The sequence below is a fragment of the Danio rerio genome, chromosome 20 (assembly GCF_052040795.2).
Source record: "Danio rerio strain M-AB ecotype USA chromosome 20, GRCz13ab, whole genome shotgun sequence".
Taxonomy (NCBI): Eukaryota; Metazoa; Chordata; class Actinopteri; order Cypriniformes; family Danionidae; genus Danio; species Danio rerio.
This window is the reverse complement of record NC_141040.1, coordinates 53,129,964-53,142,702: the sequence shown is the minus strand read 5'-3', so window position 1 is coordinate 53,142,702 and position 12,739 is coordinate 53,129,964. Positions and strand designations below refer to the sequence as shown.

At 36.6% G+C, this 12,739-nt stretch overlaps 1 protein-coding gene across 5 annotated transcripts in view; it reads right to left on the bottom strand.

The window, feature by feature from the left end:
• cd109 (CD109 molecule) overlaps positions 1 to 12,739 on the bottom strand; it is a 153,144-nt gene that overhangs the window by 130,323 nt on the left and 10,082 nt on the right. For all 5 annotated transcript variants that reach the window (XM_087298641.1, XM_087298643.1, XM_087298645.1 and 2 more), the window contains exons 9-17: positions 10,310 to 10,448; positions 10,083 to 10,192; positions 8,576 to 8,917; positions 4,587 to 4,685; positions 4,452 to 4,514; positions 2,589 to 2,765; positions 959 to 1,111; positions 419 to 508; positions 258 to 336 (exon numbers count right to left, since the gene is read on the bottom strand). In XM_087298641.1, the coding sequence (XP_087154767.1) occupies positions 258 to 336; positions 419 to 508; positions 959 to 1,111; positions 2,589 to 2,765; positions 4,452 to 4,514; positions 4,587 to 4,685; positions 8,576 to 8,917; positions 10,083 to 10,192; positions 10,310 to 10,448 (1,252 nt within the window). The remainder of the gene's footprint in view (positions 1 to 257; positions 337 to 418; positions 509 to 958; positions 1,112 to 2,588; positions 2,766 to 4,451; positions 4,515 to 4,586; positions 4,686 to 8,575; positions 8,918 to 10,082; positions 10,193 to 10,309; positions 10,449 to 12,739) is intronic.

Below are 12,739 nucleotides of genomic sequence, written 5' to 3'. Positions count from 1 at the left end.
TGTATGTGTGAAAGGGGCTATTATGGCAAAGATAAAATAAATCAGTTATTAGAAATGAGTTATTAAAACTATCATGTTTAGAAATGTGTTGAAAAAAAATCTCTCTGTTAAACAGAAATTAGGGAAAAAATAAATAGGGGGGCGAATAATTCTGACTTCAACTGTAAATGTCGAGCACTTTAAGGTGAATTCTGCTAGGGGTGTTACTAGGGAGTCATCATAGTGATTGCAATGGCGAATTCAGCTTTAAAACTTACGGAACATTGGAAACATCTCCTGATTGGTCGCCATCTCCTGATTCAGCCTGGCATCAGTCAGAACCGTAACGCCGCAAGCCTGCAGAAGCAAACAATGGAGTATAAACAAGCGTTCCTAGATCAAAATCAGGCGTCATACGACACGCGTAAATCCCATCTACCGTGAATACAGAATACGGATCTCCCATTTTCATGCCTCTGTTATCCGTGTGGGTCATCTCTCTGCTGTACGACAGAAATTCCTCAAACACCTGGAAAACAAACATGGAGGAGCTCGGATTGCTGATCAGGTTTTGTGATCACTAAAAAAAAAGTTCGAGCTGTTCCGGGGTCAGTGTTTTGGTGTTCGCAAACCCACTATTGTTGTGAATGTGCTCCAGAACAACAAATTGCACAGCACAATGGTGTCTGTACTATCAAACCCGTTCACCTGGTCCTGATAAACTGCCCTCCTATCAGTTTCTTGGCTTTGTTTGCGAGTGAAACCTGGGTGTGGTGGCGGCGTTGGGTTTCATAGGATAAGAGGTTTTAGTTATCGTGTGATCTCTTTGTGGGATGAACAATCGTCTGGACATCCCAAAAGATGATTTCCCACACTTTAACACTCAATGCGGTGAGGTAGATTAAGATACGAGGTGAGACAAAAGCATGAGCTTGTTGGACTGATGTCACGGTGTGTGATTTGCATAAGACCATGTTACCGTCTTCTCCGAAAGGCCATTGTCTTCAGCTGAGTTCAGCGTGGCTTTGTCTACCACCAGGATTCCCAGCACAGATCCAGGTTCGGATACAGAAACGGAGAGAGACACGGATTCTGCTGGTTCTGCACGATCCTGACTCCAGCGCACAGACACCTGCGGTTCACATACACAGTAATTGATTATTAGAATGAGATTTAATATGAATTTATACTTAAATTGCAACAAACATGTAATAAAGTGTTCACAAACATGGCATTTAGTTTAGTTATATACAGCGCTCAGCATAATTGGGTACACCCCATTTTTAAAAATGAATATTTTTTATCCATTTCTTAGTGGATATGGGTATTTTGGTACATTTAAACAAAACAGATTTAATAAACAGATATATTTATTAAAATAAAATTTTAGTCACCAAACATATTCAGGGTTTCTACGGGTTCATCGAGTCAAATTTAAGACTTTTTAAGACCTTTTAAAAGACCTTTTTAGGACCATAATGAATGACATTTCAGACAAACATAAGGCTAAATCATAAAGATTTTTAGAAGTTAAATCCTTAATAAAACATAAAAAAGTTATTGTAAGGAAGATAATTAAACCATATTAATAAGTAAACAGAGTTAATAAATAAATGTTTGTTTTTATTGAATTTTATTGAAACTTTTATTGAAATTTATTGTTAGTGATTGGATGGGTGTAGGCCTAATTGGGTATAGCTTTACATAAACATCGGAAAATTAAGACCTGTTCAAAACGAATTAAGACCTACAACACAATATTTCAGTGAATATAAGACTTTTTACGGCCTAAAATGTAGTTTTTGAAATTTAAGATATTTAAAGACTTTTTAGGACCCTGCAGATGCCTTGATATTTAGAAATGGAAAGATAAAACAATTAAATTCAAGCTAAATATTGCAAAAAAAAAGGACAACCTGCCAAATTTCAACAAAATCTTTCTTTTTTTTTTTTTTGCTTTTTGATTTTTTCTCTTTTATAAATTTGTATTACGTATTTTCCTTTAACATAAATTTGGGTGTGCTCAATTTTGGGCCGATATCGTTATATAAGTTATTTTGTTAGATAAGACCCAGATTTGGCTTCAATACTGACTAATCTATTGTACAGCTGAAGTCAGAATTATTAACCCCTATTTGGTTTATTTTTTTATTTTTTATTTTTTTATTTTTTTATATATTTCCCAAATGATGTTTAACAGAGCAAGGAAATTTTTACAGTATGTCTGATAATATTTTGTCTTCTGGAGAAAGTCTTGTTTTATTTCGACCAAAATAAAAACAGTTTTTGATTTTTTTAAGTCATTTTAAGTTCAAAATTATTAGCCCCTTTAAGTTGTATTTATTTTTGGTAATTTACAGAACAGACCACTGTTATACAATAACTAGCCTAATTACCCTAACCTGCCTAGCTAACCTAATTAACCTACTTAAGCCTTTAAATATCACTTTAAGCTGTATAGAAGTGCCTTAAAAAATGATCTAGTTTAATATTTTGTACTGTCATCATGGCAAAGATAAAAGAAATCAGTTATTAGAAATGAATTATTAAAACTATTATGTTTAGAAATGTGTTGAGAAAATCTGACTTCAACTGTGGTGAGCTCTTACTGTGTTTCTGAGCACTTTTGTGAAAGAGACGTGTAGAGCGTCATTCACGATCTCTCCATCTGGAAGTGTGTAATAAACCATCACACAGGCCTGGGGAGCCCATAGGTGATCTGTGTTCAGACTGAAGGAGGAAGACTGAACCGTCCCAGCATCCACCACTCCAGCGCGAGACGTCACCTGTAAAACACAGCCAATAATAATAGAGGATTAACATATTAATAGCAGAGTGAAAATGCAAGGGGGGGGAGAGAGGGAGTGATTGTAATACATAAGCACTTGTAATTCAAATTTTTACATTTTTTTCCCCAATTTCAGTTTAACGGAGAGAAGATTTTTTTACACATTTCTAAACATAACAGTTTTAATAACTCATCTCTAATAACTGATTTATTTTATCTTTGTCTTGATGACAGCACATAATATTTGACTAGATATTCTTCAAGACACTTCTATACAGCCTAAAGTGACATTTAAAGGCTTAACTATGTTAATTAGGTTAACTAGGCAGGTTAGGGTAATTAGGCAAGTTATTGTATAACAATGGTTTGTTCTGTAGACTATCGAAAATAATACAGCTTAAAGGGGCTAATAATTTTGACCTTAAAAAGGTTCATAAAAAAGTAATAACTGCTTTTATTCTAGCCTAAATAAAATAAGTAAGACTTTCTCCAGACGAAAAAGTATTATCAGACATACTGTGAAAATTTCCTTGCTCTGTTAAACATCATATGGGAAATATTTCAAAAAGAAAAAAAGGGGGGGCTAATAATTCTGACTTCAACTTTGTATATCCAAAAAACTGTACTTTATTATATAAATAATAAATAAGTATATATAATAAAGTGCACTTTGTAATTTCAATACATTCTGTTATTTATTGTATTTACAAATAACCTTTAAAAGGAATGCAATTTTGATATAAAAACACAAATATGCAATCATAAATATTTTTATAGGAAAATGCATTTAATGTATATATCTATATATTATTTGTTTGTCTTTATTGCAGAATATCGGTATTTAACAAAATAAAATCTTATTTTAATTATAATTGTAAAAAAATATCTATTTTTGAAGTGAGAATTATTAGCCGCCCTGAATTATTAGCCCCCCTGTATATTTTTTTTTACACAATTTCTGTTTAATGGAGAGAAGATTTTTCAACACATTTCTAAACATAATAGTTTTAATAACTAATTTCTTATAGCTGATTTATTTTATCTTTGCCTTGATGACAGTTAATAATATTTGACTAGATATTTTTCAAGACACTATTATTCAGCTTAAAGTGACATTTAAAGGCTTAACTGGGTTAATTAAGTTAACTAGGCAGGTTAGGGTAATTAGGCAAGTTATTGTATAATGATGATTTGTTCTGTAGACGATTGAAAAAATATAGCTTAAAGGGGCTAATAATTTTGACCTTAAAATGGCTTTAAAAAATTAAAAACTACTTTTATCCTAGTCAAAATAAAACAAATAATACTTTTCTCCAGAAGAAAAAATATTATCAGACATACTGTATAATTTTTCAAAATTTGATAAAATTATTTAGGAAATAAAAAAAAGAATCAAAGGGGGGCTTATAATTCTGACTTCAACTGTATATAACATTATATTATACTATATATTTCGCAGTTATAGTTTTACACAATTTTCAACACTTTTTTGGGTAACATATAATTAAAATAATATAAAATCCATCTGAATCACAGCATTTAAAAAAAAATGGGTTCAATTAAAAGAATATTTTCTGAACTCTTAGTAAAAGTACTAATAATAATAGAGTACTTTTTAGTATTGTCTTTGCCAAGCCTAAACCTCAGTCCTAAAAAGGGTGCTTGTTTGATTCATAATACTTACAAGGTAGTGGATTTTGGTCAAGTTAAAGCTGCTCTCCAAAGTGAAATTCAGTGACCGTCCAACCTGCAGAAGTCAGTCAGTCTGTCAGTGAAAACTCAGAGGAAAAATATATAGCATGTTTCAATTTTAAAGTACCTGAGGCTCGCTGTCTCTGTGAAGCTGAATGTAGGATTTACTTGGTGAAGAATAACTCCTGTAGAGCTGAAGATGTTGGACCGTGTCTTTAAACCGTGCCTGAAACCATCATGAAGACAGGCATATCAAACTCTCACTTCTCTATCAAACCGCGTTGTTTAGTGATTATTCATATCAACCCTCATTTATGTAATAAACAAACGAGTTGAGAATCAAAAGACACGTGAAAGATAAACCATAAATCAGAACCGCACTGCTCTTAAAGTGACAGCGCACAATATTCCTGCTGCCGACTGTTTTTATCATTTATCTAACAACGAAAGGAGAAAATCCCTCACTGCTCTTGACTGAAGGACTGCAGTAGCTATAATTAAAGTTTTTAACTATAGTGAAGATTCTTAAAGCACAGTTTGTTTCATATTTTTATTCTATTGCAGTGGTTCTCAACTGGTTTGGCCATGGGACCCACATTTTTACATGGTCATCTAGCCGCGACCCAAAACACTTAAGAACTTATATATATTTTAAGTAATTAAAATTAATTGGTATTTATCTGTTAACATACACAAGTGACAGATAAATCATAAGAAAATCACCAAGATTTACAAATAAACAATATTTTACTGCTGTCATTTAACAAAATGTATCAAATTATATAAATATTATATAAACAGTGGTTAGGTTAAGGAAAGGTTGAGTTACCATTAACTAAATTATACTGTTAATAAAACATTAACACTGATCCGGTTGAACAGAACAAACCACCAAATTAAAGTAAAATTATTTATATAATCATAACCATTTTTAAAATAATCACCACTTATTTGCTTTTCTGCTTTTGTGTGGGCTTCCTTGGCCTTGGCTACATGGTGAGCAAAGTAAGATGCGCAGAATGCCTTTTTTGTCATTAATATATGTAAATCTACACTTTACATATTCAGGGTCGTACTTGTGCTGAAATTTCACATGTCAAACGGTACGGTTGTTGCACACGCATTTCAAAATAAAAGTCTGATATAAGCAAAATAAGTAAAAAATTTAACTTTTGTTGTTTTTTTTTGATCACACACTCCGCGACCCACTGAAAATGTTCCCACCAGTTGAGAAACACTGTTCTATTGTATTTGTTTCCCTTTTTTACAGGGACGAAAATAACTATATATATACAGTTGACGTCAGGATTATTAGCCCGTCTGTATATTTTCCCCCCAATTTCTGTTTAGAGGAGAGAAAATTTTTTCCAACACATTTCTAAACATAATAGTTTTAATTACTCATTTCTAACAACTGATTTATTTAATCTATGTCATGATGTCAGTACAGAATATTTGACTAGATATTCTTCATAACAGCTTCAAGTGACATTTATAAGCTCAACTAGGTTAACTAGGCAGGTTATGGTAATTACAACCCGGGCTCATTGTGGAAACGTAGCCCCGCGGACGATTCTGCGGACCGCGATTTACATCCCGGGAGGTACGTATTCGAGCCGTTTTTGTTTTCGCGGATCCGCGAGAGACCGCTGTGCACGCTTTTTCGCGTCTCAGGAGCCTCTCGGTAGCGCGCCATCCGCCGGATCGGCTGACTCGGCCGCCCTCTTCTTCCTCCTCCTCCTCCTCCTTCCCTAAACCCCAGCGACGGTTCGCAAAAGCCGTCCAGAAAATAGAGGAAAAAAAGCAAAAGCCTCATCTTCGATTTCGACCGCGTTTTCGGATCCCGCCGCGTTCTCGCCCTTATTTTTTCGGATTCCAATTTTCGTCTTACCTGATTTCCGGAACCGCTGTTCCCCGGACTCGATCCCGGTCGTCGTCCCCGTGGCCGGCTCCTCCTCCTCCTCCGGGCCCTCCACTCGGAGGCGAGCCGTCGGCCGGCGAGCGCGAAGAGGAGGGCCGGAGCAGCGCCACACCGCCCCGCAGCGTTCGTTCGAAAAAAACTAAACGCGGCCTTACGTACCTCCGGCCACGTAAATCGCGGTCTCCAGAAACGTCCGCGGGGCTACGTTTCCAGAATGAGCTTGGGTTGGGTAATTAGGTATGTCATTGTTTAACAGTAGTTTCCTCTGCAGACCATCAAAATTATATACTGCTTAAGGGTCTAATAATATTGACCTTAAAATAGGTTTCAAAAATTAAAAACTGCTTTTATTTAAGCTGAAATAAAGCAGATCAGACTTTCTCCAGAAGAAAAAATATTATAGGAAATACTGTGAAAAATTCCTTGCTCTGTTAATCATCATTTGGGAAATATTAAAAAAAAAAATTTCACAGGAGGGCGAACATTTTTGACGTCAATTGTATATTGTTTTGAACAACCATGATTACAATTATGACCAAAGTAATTGTGATTATGATCCCATAATCAAGCAGCCCTAATTTCCATTATACTTTAAATTTGACAAACTGAAACTTTGGATTGAAAGTACAACTACAAGAAACTCATCAATTTAGCAAAAGTTGTTCAATTCGAAAAAGGGATATTTAAAAAAAACTGCAATGGAAACCTTTTTTCCTTCATGTTTACAGTAGGTCGGTCACGATTATGAAATATTACTAAATTTAGGCAAACCGTGGTAGTTTCAGATGACTGTGACTGCTGTATTTCCCTTAATAGCCAAAAGGGGGAGAAATAAACCAATATATAAAGACATCCTTCCAAACGCACCTACCTATATATCTTCTTATCTGCCTAAATCTTCTTTTTGTTGAACAGACATTGGGGGGAAAATATACATGAGGGTTAATAATTCTGTCTTCAACTGTAGCTCTGAGATAAAGGGCTCTATTTTGACGATGTGCAAAGTGCAAAGCGCAAGGCGCAAACGCATTTAGGGCGTGTTGGAATCAACTTTTGCTAATGTAAGGACAGAAAAATCCGCTTTGCGCCGTGGCGCATGGTCTAACAGGGTTGAGCTTATTCTCTTAATGAGTTATAGTTGTGTTATGAGAATAAACCAATCAGAGTCTCATCTCCCATTCCCTTTAAGAGTCAGTTGCGTCGTGCCATAGAGCATTTGCTATTTACATGACGACTTTGTAAAAGGAAAAACTGAACACTTCACTAGCAAGAAAACAGTTAAACCGAGCCTCTGCAGCGAGAGAATGAAAGATGAGCCTCCTCATTGTTTACTTTTACTTTCACTCTCGTTGATAGGGAAACGTGTTGTACACACAGACATCAATTAGTCTATAAATAATTAATTTTGTTTGTTAAGCGCAAAGATTTGTTTCAAAACTATTTCTAAATTCAGTTCTAATTTCCAGCAAACAAATAAACGAACAATAATAACAAAGTGTGCTCAAATAACTGAGTTATATCCTAAAACACATGCTGTGCCCCATATGGTCTAAAACCTGCAGGTGGGCAAAATCTAAGCTTGTTTTTAATAAAACAAATATAAATTTGCAGATAATAAATAATACTGCTAATAATAATAACATTATACAAAAGCAAATTGTTATGAATGAACTGAAAAAGCCTCCCGAGATGAAGAAGGCATAAAAGCAGTAGTTTTTCATATTTATGTAGGCCAGAAAATAATATGTTGTGTAATATTTTAATCCTTTATATTTATATCCTATATATATATATATATATTCTTATTATATCCTATATATATATCCTTCATATTTTAATTCTTTTTCATATGTAAAGATATTTGCGTATTGCTGTAGCTTACATCCTGTCTGTATTAAGCAGTGTGTAAGTGAGGCGCATAACTAACGCACTCTGCGTTGGACAATAGACCGGCTTTGTTCTGGTCTATTGAACTGTCTATTATAGTTTCTCAAATTAGCAACACGCCTCAACACGCCTCTTTTTTTTAGACCAGAACGCCTAGGGCGCACATATGAGCGCAAATGCATTTGCTATTTAAACAGCGTGGCGCAAAACGTCAAAACGACTCTTGCGCCAAGCTGAAACTAGCAAACTGCGTCGCGCCTTGCGCCTGGTGTATGATAGTGCCCAAAGTGTGAAAGTAGTTCCGGCACCTCTAGATCCAGAGTGGCCACACTGTCTGAGAGGTGGATCTGGAAGGACATCAGGCCGTCAGCAGTGACTGGAAGCTCAATGTTCTGGACAGGGAGGTCGTAGATGGGAGTGAAGCTGGTGGGAGGAGTGCTGTTCATCATATGAGGCCCTAGAGGTCCTCCGTCACTGTTAGGAGGGAAGCTCGTGGAGGGTGTGTTGTTCATCATACGAGGCCCTAGAGGTCCTCCGTCACTCCACATCCACGTCCAGGGGCTGAGCTTGTGCTGCGTCACTGCCAGATAAACACTTTCAATCTGATCCTCAGCAGACAGCGCCCGCTGGTCATACAGACTCAACTTCAGCTTGAACACAAATGCAACAAAATATCATTCTCAAGGTCATATTTCATACCAAAAAAACAGTAAATAAACTTTTATTAACACTGTCTTTATTGATTTAGGAGCTTTAACTTTAAGGAGAAACAAAAAAGAAATGAATCAATACATACACATACAATATACAGAAGGGGAATAGGTATTGAACAGGTCACCATTTTACACAGAAAACGTATTTCTAAAGCTGCCGTCGACTTAAAAAATGTCACTGGATGTTGGTAACAACCAAAGAAATCCAAATATGCAAAGAAAACTAATATAATTAAATCACAAATGAAGTTATGTGTAATGAATTGAAATGACGCAGGGAAAAAAGTGTTGAACACATAAAAAAAGGGAGGTGTAGAAAGGCAGTGAAAGCCCAGACAGCATCTGAAATCTCTTAGTAGTCCTCCAGCAACCCTCTGCTCTTCCTCAGTGCAAATGAACATCAGCTGCTTCAGTTCAACATTTACATTAGCAGGAAGATGAAGATGAAACCAGGGTGGACATTTCAGCAAGACAATGATCCAAAACACAGCCAAGAAATCTCTAAGATGCTTTCAGAGAAAGAAAATCAAACTGTGGAATGGCCCAGCCAATCACCTGACTCAAATCCAATTGAAAATTCAAAATAAAAGATCTCAATGTTGGACTGAAGCAGCTGATATTCATTTACAATTTGGAAAGGCAGAGGACTGCCGAAGAACTACTAAAAGATTTCAGCTGCTGTCTGGGCTTTCACTGCCTTTCTACACCCCCCTTTCTTCATGTGTTCAATACTTTTTCTCTGTGTCATTTTATTGTATAACGCATAACTTCATTTGTAATCTAATTAGATTTGTTTTCTCTGCATATATGGATTTCTTTGGTTGTTGCCAACATCCGGTGAAAAATTCAAGTGGTGAATTGAATATATAATTTGTAAAATATGCAAAAAAGGATGCTTTCATGAAAAAAGAAGAAATAAGTAAAAAAAAATTGTGAAGTAATAGATCAATGATGTGGAGGTCATGATGAGATGTATTTTGCTTGAACAAATTTTTAAGTGTTTGATTTTCTGTTCCAAATAAATCAAATCAAATCAATGAATATGATCACCCCAATTTACTCAAAATGTAGACACATAAAAGTCATGTTTTTTGTTCTTTACCTTTGCGGTGAAGGTCATGGAGGGTTTAATGATATGTGGATATTGCAAAAACTCTAGCTTATATTTTTTTGTCACAATGGAAACCCTTGCGCTGCTGTTGTACATTAAACCTACAGACACACAAATGAAAAACAGCACAAATCTCAATGTGGGCATTTTTAAGAATATATTATTAATTTTGCATAAATCACTGTGATTTGTTTAATATAAATAGAAAAATTACGCACCCGTAGCACTCTCTGTGATGTTCACATTAACATCGATAAATTCAATGGGTCTGTAGCCGTCATAATATGAATATGAATAATCATTGAATCGTGTGGAAAAGTCTTGCATGTCAAAAGTGATTTCAGCAGAGCCCTCTATCTACAACGGAGGAAATAAAAAGTCAGTTTAAATGACATATAACAGTTTTCAAATGAAATGAAGTCAACATTAATTCACCTTCCTGTGATTTTTTTTCCCAATATTTACCAAATTATGTTTAACAGAGCAATGAATTTTTCACAGTGTTTCCTATATATTTTTTTTCTTCTAGAGAAAGTCCAATTTGTTTTATCTCAGCTAGAATAAAAGCAGTTTTTAATTTTCTTTAAACATTTTAAGATCAATGTGTTCAGCCCCCTTAAGAAATATTTTGTGATAGTCTACAGAGCAAATCTTCCTTATAAAATAACTTGCTTAATTACCAACCGAGGCTCATTCTGAAAAACGTATCCCTGTATACATTTCTGGAGAGCGCCAAATACGTAAGTTTTTTTGCAGTTTCTGTTTTTACAAATCGTCATTTGTGCCTGCTGTTCTTACATAAATCCACCAGAAGTTGCTGTCGAATGACCGATTGACTGAACCACCCCCCTCCTTCCCTAAACCCAACCAATAGTGTTTTCAAAAGCACTGATCGACCCGCCGACCCACTTCCCTAAATCCAACCGACAGTTTTAAAAAGCAATCCAGAAAAAGAAAAGCCCTCGTTTGATTTTAATATGTTTTTAGATTTTACCACATTCTCACCGCTATTTACTTGTTTATTTTACATCTTGGCTTTTGTTTTTGTTTTACCTGCTTTCTGAAACCGTTCTTCACCAGACTCGAACCCTGTCATCGTGGTCAACTCCTCTCTGTGTCTCAAGTCTATCGACGTACATAGAGTAGCAGCTACTGGACAAACTGGTAACAGTGGGAAAGCCGTCCACATGAAGCTAAGCGGTCAGCTGATCAGCCACACGTACTTCTGGTTACATAATTCGCGATCTCCAGAAATGTATATAGGGCTACATTTTTAGAATGAGCCTCGGTTGCAACATATCCTAACTAGCCTAATTAACATAGTTAAGCCTTTATATAAAGATGTCCAGATCCGATTATGTGATCGGAAATCGGGTCCAATCACGCAGTTTCAGACTCCATTGGAATGCGTTATCTCCTGGTCAGAACTCGAATACACAACCTAAGCTCATTCTGAAAAAGTAGCCCCACGGGCATTTTGGAGACCGCGATTTACGTGGCCGGAGGTACGTATGGCCGCATTTCGTTTTTTCGAGCAAACGCTACGGGGCGGTGTGACAACACTCCTCTTCTTCGCGCTCGCCGGCTGACGGCTCACCTCCATGTGGATGACTTTCCCGCCACAAACCAGTTTGTCCGCTTAGCTCGTAGTGTTACGTCAGCGGAGCGTAGGCCCGGAGGAGGAGGAGCCAGCCGCGGCGACGACCAGGTTTGAGTCCAAGGAAGAGCGGTTCCAGAAATCAGGTAAGAAACAGAATCCAAAAAGTAAAAGCGCACAAGTTCGTGACAGGGCGAGAATGCTGTGAAATCCGTAAACACGGTTAAAATCGAATGAGGGCTTTTGCTTTTCTTTTCTGGACGGCTTTTGTAAATCGTCGCTTAGGTTTAGGGAAGGAGGAGAAGGAGGGTGGCTGGGTCGGCCGATTGGCCAGCCACCCAGTCGATTGTTCAGTCATTCAGTCAGTCAGTCGGACAGACAGTCGCTCGACAGCGGCCTCCGGCGGCTTTTTTACATGAGAACAGCGAGGGCACGAACTGTGCGTGCTCCCGAGAGGTGTTCGAGACATGAAAAAGATCGCACAGCGGCCTCTCGCGGATTCGCGAAAACAAAAACTGCACAAATAATTACCTCCCGGGACGTATTTTGTGGCATACAGAAATGGACGTGGGGCTATGTTTCCACAATGAGCCTGGGTTGCTGTAATGTTCTCATTATGTTTTAACACACCTATAGTTATGACACAGAGTTAGACCTCTTTCTTGATTTCACACAGAAACAGCAATGCGTGCGGCATGACATCACTTTGTTAAGAGATGCTATTGGTTAAATGTAGACAAAGTAGAACATGGAAGCAATTTGAAGTGGAAAGTGCGAGTATGTGTGCGGTCTGGAGGTATTATAAAGTTGATGACGACAACATTGCCATTGCCAACTGTGAGATATGTAAACTTGGGATTGCCTGCCGGGTATTTAAAGTTAAGGTGCTATTTGTTTTTATATTAGATTTTCTTTATATTTATTGTTGCACTAAAATCTAAAAGTGAAGAATTGATATTATTTATTACTTTATTGTTCAAGCTCCCTCACAGAAGTGCTCTGTTTGTTAACAGAGTTGTTGAATGTTCTAATAAGGTGAATTAAATAAAAA